At 38.0% G+C, this 9,975-nt stretch overlaps 1 protein-coding gene across 1 annotated transcript in view; it reads left to right on the top strand.

Moving 5' to 3' along the window:
* Positions 1 to 9,975, top strand: part of HELZ (helicase with zinc finger) — a 164,269-nt gene that overhangs the window by 65,228 nt on the left and 89,066 nt on the right. The window contains exon 14 of the mRNA XM_081805952.1: positions 428 to 695. Within this exon, the coding sequence (XP_081662078.1) occupies positions 428 to 695 (268 nt within the window). The remainder of the gene's footprint in view (positions 1 to 427; positions 696 to 9,975) is intronic.

Genomic DNA, 9,975 nt, shown 5'->3' with positions numbered 1-9,975 from the left:
TCCCCTTTCTCCGCATCTGATCTCTTTCTATAACGGGCAGGTACTGGTAGTAGGAGGAGAAAAGTGATTATCACCCGATAGATTTTATCTTATGAGGAATTTATCCTACAGTTCAGATTTCTTTTGACTGCGAGTTAACTTCTCAATGTTAATCTGTATTTTCAGTATGTTAATAACCATTTTTGTTATGTTCTATCCTGATGAAAAAGGTGTTTTTTACATGGGCTCCTATTTACGTTATTTTGTTAAGCTAGACAAAAGATTTCTGATATGGGGAAGATTCTCTGTCAAATGGGTTTTTGTATTATTTTATTTTTAAGAGTTATTAGCTCTAGCATATAAAATGCTCCTACCAAAGTGTGTAATGTATTATTTGAGAATTTTAATGTTGTGTTCCTTTATAAATGTGTTTTTTGTTTCCATTTAGATCTTGAATACCTGATGCATGCAAAACAACAGCTAGTAACCACAGCTAAGCGTTGGGATTCTTCTTCTAAGACTATTATAGATTTTGAACCTAATGAAACTACTGATTTGGAGAAGAGCCTTCTTATCAGATACCAAATTCCTCTCTCTGCTGACCAGCTGTTTACCCAGTCCGTTTTAGACAAATCATTGACCAAGACCAACTATCAGTCACGGCTGCATGACCTTCTTTATATTGAGGAGATAGCCCAGTATAAAGAAGTTAGCAAGTAAGTTATTTTAGAAACACTTTGTTTAAAAACTCCCCTTTTGATGGTTATTTTTTATTTTTAAAATGGAAGTGTGCCTAGGTGAAGATAGGTAGTAAAGGTTGTTACTCAATAGCTGTTCAGTGCTGTGTCCTGTTCGTCTCGGCCTCCCTAGTGCATAGCATATAGTTCATTTCCACAAGACAGCCACGTGCTAGGTGTGTAAATATGTGGTCCCCGTTGTATAGGAGGTTTCTCTCAATGGTAGTTAGAGTGAGTGCTCAGTGAATATTTGTTGAATAAATGCACAAAAACTGAAAGAGACCACATATTTTGGAACGTAATTTTAAGAACGAAATGATTTGGGATGCCTGGGTGGCTCAGTCGGTTGGGCGTCTGCCTTTGGCTCAGGTAATAATCCCAAGGTCTTGGGATCAAGTCCTGCATTGGGCTCCTTGCTCAACTGGGAGTCTTGCTTTTCCCTCTCTCTCTCTGCCCCTCCCCGTGCTTGTGTGCTCACTCTCTCACGCTCTCTATCAAACAAATAAAATATTAAAAAAAAAAAAAAAGAATGAAATGAATTAAATCTTCAGGAAAACTATTCGATAATAATAAAATACCTTTCTAGGGGCACCTGTGTGGTTCAGTCGTTGAGTGTCTGCCTTCAGCTCGGGTCATGATCCCAGGGTCCTGGGATCGAGTCCCACATTGGGCTCCCTGCTTGGTGGGAAGCCTGCTTCTCCCTCTCCCACTCCTAATGCTTGTGTTCCCTCTCTCGCTGTGTCTTTCTCTGTCAAATAAATAAATACAAATCTTAAAAAAAAACACAAAACCTTTCTAGTCACTTATAAATGCTTTAACATACTTTACATTTTATCCATATGCCACAGGTAAAGACCAAGAGTAAATACAAAAGCTTATTTGAGGGCTCCTGGTTGACTCAGTCAGTTAAGTGTCTGCCTTCGGCTCAGGTCATGATCCCGGGGTCCTGGGATCAAGCCCCATATCAGGCTCTCTGCTCAGCGGGGAGCCTGCTTCTCCCTCTCTATGGCTTGTGTTCTCTTGCTTGCTCACTCGCACTCTCTCTCAAATGAATACATAAACCTTAAAAACAAAACAAAACAATCACAAAAGCTTATTTGAGTCGTTATAGGAAAAATAATCTTAGAAATGAAAATTTGGGGCACTGTGGTGGCTCAGTTGGTTAAGCGTCTGTCTCTTGATTTTGGCTCTGGTCATGATCTCGGGGCTGTAAGATCAAGCTCTGCTTTGGGCTCCACATTCACTGTGGAGGCTGCTTGAGATGCTCTCCCTCTGCCCCCCACCTCTCTTGCACGTGTGCTCTCTCTCTCATAAATAAATAAAACAAAGATTAAAAAAAATGAAAGTTTGAGTGAAGGAAGATATTAATGAAAGCGTTGTTATATTTGGTAGTAGCATTCCACTTTTTAGATAAAATGGGAACAAGCCTTAAATACTGAACCATAGGGGCACCTGGGTGGCTCAGTCGGTTAAGCGGCTGCCTTTGGCTCAGGTCATGATCCCAGGGTCCTGGGATCGAGCCCCGCGTTGGGCTCCTTCCTCAGCGGGGAGCCTGCTTCTCCCTCTCATTCTGCCTGCCGCTCTGCCTATTTGTGTTGTCTATCTTTGTCAAATAAATAAATAAAATCTTCAAAAAAAAAATACCGAACCATAGTTATGAGACATAAATACATTTTTTATAAGTAGTTTTCCCTTTAGATATAGCCTAAACAACCTATTTTTTCCTAAGGTATCTTTATTGATACCTTATCATTAATATTAGTAGATACTGAACACTCATTAAGGGATATATTCAGAAAAAGAAAAGTAAAAACTTAAACATACTTTGTGTTACTTTATTTATAGATTAAATATGATGTAGCTTTTGGAACATATCTAATTTCAAATTAAATGCTTGCAAGATTTACAAAGTTAGATAGAATATATTTTTCATTACTCTTTTAAGACTTCAAGTTATGGCCATTGATGGTCTCTTAGAAGACTTTCATTAACTGTGTCCATATACAGTTCTAATGAAATAGTCACTTACTAAATAACAAGGACAAGGCAACCCTCTCGGCTCCCCTCCCTCCTTGGGAGCTTTGTACTTTCATTTTGCTATTGCTCAATAAACCTTGATTAAAAAAAAATAACAAGGACAGTGGCTTGTATAATGTATATTCACATATTAATATGCATATATGTTATTTACATGGTCATAGCTTCCTTTTCTTAGTAAAGAAAACACTGATAAAAAATCATAAATATTGGGATGAAATAGAGTTTAAAAGCTTACCAGAATCTTAAGAGACTATTTTGGAGTACCATAATAGAAATTCAGAAGAAATTATGTATTAACTCATATTTGTTTAAATGTAACAAATATTGTTTGTTCCGATTTAAAAATCCTTCCATATACATTACCTCAGAACTTATAACTAAAGATCAATAAGCTTATGGATTATTACGTTAAAAATAATTTTTAAAAAATGGAAATTTGAGGTGTCTGGGTGGCTTAGTGGGTTAAGCATTGGACTCTTGATTTCAGCTCAGGTCATGATCTCAAAGGTTGTGAGATTGAGCCCCGTGTTGGGCTGTGTGCTGGGCATGGAGTCTGCTGGAGATTCTCTCTTTTTCTCTCCCTCTGCCCCCTCCCACTTGCTTTTGTGCTCTCTCCCTCTCTTAAGAAAAAAAAAAAAAAGGAAATTTGAATAGATAAAAGAAAACCCTACAATATTGCAGAGGTCAGATACTGATCAAGAAACTAAGTGGATGAAAGTTCACTCTAAGAGCACCTTGCAAGGGCTTCTTAAAGCCCATATAAGGGGCCCCTAGGTGGCTCAGTCGGTTGAGCATTGACTCTTGGTTTTGGCGTGGGTCGTGGTCTCAGGGTCGTTGGGTAGAGCCCTGCATCGGGCTCTGTGCTGAGTGGAGACTGCTTGAGTTCTCTCTCTCTCTCTCTGCCCCTCCCCCTGCTCGCTCTCTCAAATAAATAAAAAAATCTTAAAAAAAAAGCCCATTAAAGAGGGGCTTGAAAATACCTGCAACATGAAATGAACATGGGTGGCAGACTAAGTTGGTATATTTCTGGAGGAGAGTTATTTGGCAGTTTGTATTACAGGTCTTTAGAAGGTTTGAACCTTTTGGTGTAGTAATTCTACTTACGAGGAATCATCCTAAAGAAAGAATCAGAGGTGAAGTTAACGATGCCTGTAAACAAATGTCTTTCAAAGGGTAGTGAAGGAGAACTTAAGTAAATTATGATCTAGCCATATAATCCAGTGTTCTAGAACTACAGTTGTTCCCCCTTATCCGTGGTTTCACTTTCCGTGGTTTTAATTACCTGCCATCAACTGTGGTCCAGAAGCAAAAGATCCTTCTTGAGATCTATCATCAGAAGGTCAGTGATGGTTTGATGCTCCGTCACTATGCTTACGTCGTTGACCTCACTTCATCTCATCACCCAGGCATTTTATCATCTCACATCATCACAAGAAAAAGTGTGAGTACAGTAAGATATTTTGAGAGACACCCCACATTCACATAGCTTTTTTTTTTTTACAGTATATTGTTATAATTATTTTATTATTGTTGTTAATCTCTTACACCTAATGTATAAAACTTTATCATCGGTATGTATAGTTAGGAAAAAACATAGTATAAGTAGGATTTGGCACTATCCATGGTGCAGTCGCTGGGGGTTCTTGGATCATATCCCATGCAGATAAGGGGGAACTTCTGTATTGAAATTATGTTCTTGAAGAATTTTCAAAACAGTGAAGATGCTGATGGTACAATATAAAGGGGAGAATATGCTAGTTATGAAAGCATCCACTACAATTCTAATTTTGTATGTGTGTATGTACATGCATATACATGGATATATTTGCATATAAAATATTGGGAAGAGTTAAAGCATTATGTGTTCTGGTTGGTGAAATTATGACTAATTTTTATTTTTTTTGTTTATTAAAGATTTTATTTGTTTGTCAGAGAGAGTGCGCGTGGGTGCGCGCGCCAGCACAAGGGGTGGGTAGAGGGGCAGAAGGAGAGGGAGAAGCAGGCTCCCTGCTGAGTAGGGAGCCCAATGGGGGACCTGATCCCAGGACCCTGGGATCAAGACCTGACCTGAAGGCAGACGCTTAACTGACTGAACCATCCAGGCATCCCTGATTTTTATGTCCCAGTGTGGTTTTCTCTATTTTTGAAATGTTGTAAAATGACTACGTAATTACTATTGTAATAAGAAAAAGCAAACAAAGAAATAGAAAGGAAGTTAGAATATTATCAGTTGTAGCACTTGATGACCCAGGTGTAAAATTGCCCTTAGAGATAGAAGAAAGATTGTAGTAAGACAGTGTATAGTAGGAATATCTGAGCTTTCTCTTTTTTTTAATCTTTAAAATAGTTAATGACTCAAAGAGGGATATTTACAAATGGAATATAAGACTGTAGGATCACTTTTTATATGTTATTTATGCCAAGTACACAAGAGTTTGAAGGATCTTAAAGACAGAAATGAGAATTTATTGTTACATGTCTAATGTGACAAGTAGATAGTTACTGTGTCAGAGACTTCTGAAAATTTTCAGTGATTCTCTCACCCAAAGGTAACCCCCTGGATGTAAAAGGTGGTAAATTACACTTCTGAATTTGACAGGCTTTTGTAAAATTTTGGGAAGTATAGGATAGAGTTTGTGCACATACCAAGAGGCAAATCCTCATAGTTATTAGATGGAGTTCTCAGAAGGTGTCTGTTAGCAGATGGACAAGGGACAAATAACAGACATGAACTGAAGGATTTTGAAAAATTTTTGACAAAGTTTTATATACTACTTAAAAAAATTGTATTTTCTGTTTTTTCCTCCTTTCCCCTTTAAATTAGTATTTGTATTTTAATGTTGCCTTGAATTTAATTCAACATTTGATTGTTAGTTCTTTAAGCACAAATACCGTGAAAGATATATTTAAAAACTGGATTTGAGGGGGCTCTGTATGCAGCTACTAAACTATGCTGTAGTGTAGGTATCCGCAAATTTTCTGTAAAGGTCCAGCAAGTAAATATTAAAGGCTTTGTGGGCTTGATATAGTCTTTGTTGCATAGCTTTTTTGTTTTATCTTGTTTTATTTTTTGTTTTTGTAAAAACCATTCTTAGTTAAGGGCTATACAAAACAGGCTGAAGGTTGGATTTGGTCCTCGGGCCATGCTCTAGTGTGACATGCTCTAGTGTGACTGATTGGATCAACACCAGTCAGTCATCAAAGCAAACCCAAGTCACCATTAGAATGGTGAAGAATGTTTTGCTGTGGATTGAGACTCAATTTAAAGCCAGAAGACAATGGTTGGGTAAACGGAGTTGTCCCTCTAAATGACCTGGATGTGTATTGACAGTGATAATGTATTCTGTATGCACTGGAATGTGCCTCTTTGAGACGTAGTCAGACTTACCCATGATTAATAGAGTATTTCCTAAGATCAAGAGAATGTATCAGTCATTTGTGAACTTCGACAATTTTTTTTTTTAAAAGATTTTATTTATTTGACAGAGAGAGCGCGAGCATGAGCTGGGGTGGGGATAGAGGGGCAGAGGGAGAGGGAAAACAGGCTCCCCGCTGAGCAGAGAGCCCAACTTGGGGCTTGATCCCAGTACCCTGGGATCATGACCTGAGCCAAAGGCAGACGCTTAACTGACTGAGCCACCCAGGCGCCCCAGAACTTTGACAATTGAAGGAGATTATTGCTAATCATTAAAGTAATATCAAGGTTCTTACATCTTAATTGTAAGGTTTGGATTATATTTTTACATGGTCACCTTTTAGCATTCCTTCTGTTAAAATGGGATTGAATGAAGCCTCTCCAGATTAGACAAAATATATTTTGGCTTGAGTTTGGATGTAGTAATCAAGTTTATCTTTTTATTTTTTTACTTCAAAGAAAAGGGATGATTTTTCAAAGCGGTCCAGAAATTAAGATTTCTTTTTATGTTAAGTTTTAGTGTGAGATGTGTGGGGGTGGTAAGGATAATACTGCATTTCATTTAACTTTTAGAAAATGCTTCTGAGTTCTTTCAGGATTTAAAAAAAAAGAAGTATTTCTCTTGTCTTCAGCTACATGTTGATATGCATTCAATTATGATTCTGCTTTGAAGTGAAATCTATTTGATTCTTACATGCACATTTTCAAAAGAAATTGACTTTGGCTAAAGCTCTTGTGTCCATTAAACTGTGTAGTGGCAGGTGTACTCAGTACTCAGGTCGTCGTGGCTTCTCAGTGCTGACAGCTGACATGACAGGCCTGGCGTGTGGATGCACATTTCATCATTAAGATGGGTGAGGCGAGGCCTCTGTTGGGTATGCCTCAGTTCTGTTGCTCTGCCTCAGTAAACCCAGGTATTGGCTTATTACCTTGGTTGATTTCTGTTATCATTCATTTAGTCAGAAACTGTAGGAAGTGAAATTCTCTGTATAGCTTTGAAATTCTTTTAAAGTTACACTCAAGAGATATAACTATTGCTAAGATTGATAGAGCCATATTTCTTTCAGCTAAGAATGATATTAAATTGGTCAGAATTTGCTTGGCTCCTATTCTGCTGTTTCCCAAAAGGTTAGGAATTATGTAAGCTTTAAGGCTGATTTCAGAATGTGGCAAGCAATAATAGAAAGACGGTTTTTCTTTTTATTAGGAGATATCTTTGTTAATTGTAGGATAAATTTTTTATTCTAGGTATTCTGAGTTATTAAATCTTAAAAATATGTATGTTGTTTTAAATACTTAAGAAATCTTACTAATGTAATTTAGTTTTGGGCTGTTAATCTTTTAGAAAATTAAAATTTACTAGCTGTAACTTATACCAGAAAGTCTATTATGTCTGTATCTTGAACATGTGATGTATCTTTTGGGGGAAAGCCGTATTTCTTAGTACTTTTATTTTCTAGTGCCTCTACCTCAAAAGTTTTGTTATAAGGTACAACTAAATGTCATAAGAGGATTCTCTTAATGCTTTAAGACTGAAGTGAATTTTTCATGCTTTCTAAATTATGATCAGGTGTTTTTTTGGGATAGCAGATTCTAAAATAGATGTAATAGTAAAATTTTAATATATTACCTTAGTTGAGAAAATATTATACAATTTCTAGAATTTGTTAGGGAATAGTATAAAATAGTTGAAATGGAAATATGTTGCCTGGAAAAAATCAGATTACTATGAAAATGTAAAATTAATTCAATGAACAAAATTTATTGAGTGTTCAAGGTGTTAGGTTCAAGAGTAGCCACTGCTGATTCTAAGGCAAACACTTATCTTTCTTTCTTCCTCAAAAGTTTGTAATCCATGAAACGAATATAACACTGTACGTTAACTAACTGGAATTAAAATAAAAACTTAGAAAAATGTTTGTTATCCAGTAAGGGAGACAGACCTATATATATAGGGTTATAATACAGTGTAATTAACACTGCAATGGAGGAATGCACAAGGGCCCCACGGGAGAGCATCTACCCCACATTAGTGGGGAGAAGGAGGATAGTCAAGGAGGGAATCAAGTTGGCTTTTGGGAATAAGATGGTGTTTAAGCTGAATTTTTTCTTTTTTTTAAGATTTTATTTATTTATCTGACAGAGAGCAACAAAGCGAGAGAGGGAACACAAGCAGTGGGAGTGGGAGAGGGAGAAGCAGACTCCCCGCTGTGCAGGGAGCCCGATGTGGGGCTCGATCCCAGGACTCTGGGATCATGACCTGAGCCAAAGGCAGACCCTTAACGACTGAGCCACCCAGGCACCCCTGAATTTTTTTTTTAAGATTTTATTTACTTTATTTTTTTAAAGATTTTATTTATTTATTTGATAGAGAGAGACACAGCGAGAGTGGGAACACAAGCAGGGGGAGTGGGAGAGGGAGAAGCAGGGAGCCCGATGCGGGGCTCGATCCCAGGACCCTGGGATCATGACCTGAGCCGAAGGCAGACGCTTAATGACTGAGCCACCCAGGTGCCCCAAGATTTTATTTACTTTAGAGAGAGAGTGTAAGAGAGCACATATGTGTGCGCAGGTTGGGGGATGGGCAGTGGGAAAGAATCTCAAGCAGACTCCCTGCTGAGCAGAGAGCCGGATGTGGGGCTTGATCCCAGGACCCTGGGATCATGACTCACTAAGTTGGAGGCAGACCCTTAACCAACTGAGCCCCCCAGGGGCCCCCAGAGACCATTTCTGAATTAAGAATGCACTGTAAGAAATTTCTTTTCTGTCAGAAAACTTTTAATGACCCTAAATCTCATGTATGTGGAGTAAAGTAAAAATTTAACTGTATTTGAAAAAGCATGACTATGCCATGGGCTCCTGTTCTTTTTTTTTTTTTAAAGATTTTATTTATTTGACAGAGACACAGCGAGAGAGGCAACACAAGCAGGGGGAGTGGGAGAGGGAGAAGCAGGCTTCCCGCGGAGCAGGGAGCCCGATGTGGGGCTCGAACCCAAGACCCTGGGATCATGACCTGAGCCGAAGGCAGACGCTTAACGACTGAGCCACCCAGGCTCCCCGCTCCTGTTCTTTTTTAAAGCATATATTTTATTACAAAAAAGAAAAAGCAGGTGAACATAGGTTATATGTAAACTGGGGAGTGTAGTATACTTTTATTTTCATTTTAAGACTGATTTTTATGTGAATCTTAGTGCATGTTCCAGTCTTTAAAGAGTCAAATGTAACTAGATAACATATAAACTGTATTTCTTCTTTTTTTTTTAAGATATTATTTATTTATTTGACAGAGACACAGTGAGAGACGGAACACAAGCAGGGGGAGGGGGAGAGGGAGAAGCAGGCTTCCCGTGGAGCAGGGAGCCTGATGCGGGGCTCGATCCCAGGACCCTGGGACCATGACCTGAGCCGAAGGCAGACGCTTAATGACTGAGCCACCCAGGCGCCCCCAAACTGTATTTCTTTAAATTATCATCCTACTTTTCTATTTTGGATCTAGTGAAATATGCACAGAGAATGAGAAAAATAGAACGTGATTTTTAATAATTCCACACACATGGCAAATACTGCTGGAATTCATTTAATCCTCATTTGAGCCAGATCATTAAATATTAACTTTAGTATGTATTTATACATGTTTTTGGAGTTTAAGTGTTCTATTTTTAGGTTACAAGGTTCCTAATGGAACTTGTAAACTGTTATTATTTATTACATGCGTAAGTAGCTATTCAGATATGTTATATTCCTTAAAGATTTCTGTAACAATATTTCTCTATCCTTATACTTTTCTAACTTTATTTTTTTCTT

The sequence above is a fragment of the Leptonychotes weddellii genome, chromosome 15, assembly GCF_054177405.1.
Source record: "Leptonychotes weddellii isolate Sample4059 chromosome 15, ASM5417740v2, whole genome shotgun sequence".
NCBI classification, from domain to species: Eukaryota; Metazoa; Chordata; class Mammalia; order Carnivora; family Phocidae; genus Leptonychotes; species Leptonychotes weddellii.
This window is presented reverse-complemented; position numbering and strand designations above follow the sequence as displayed.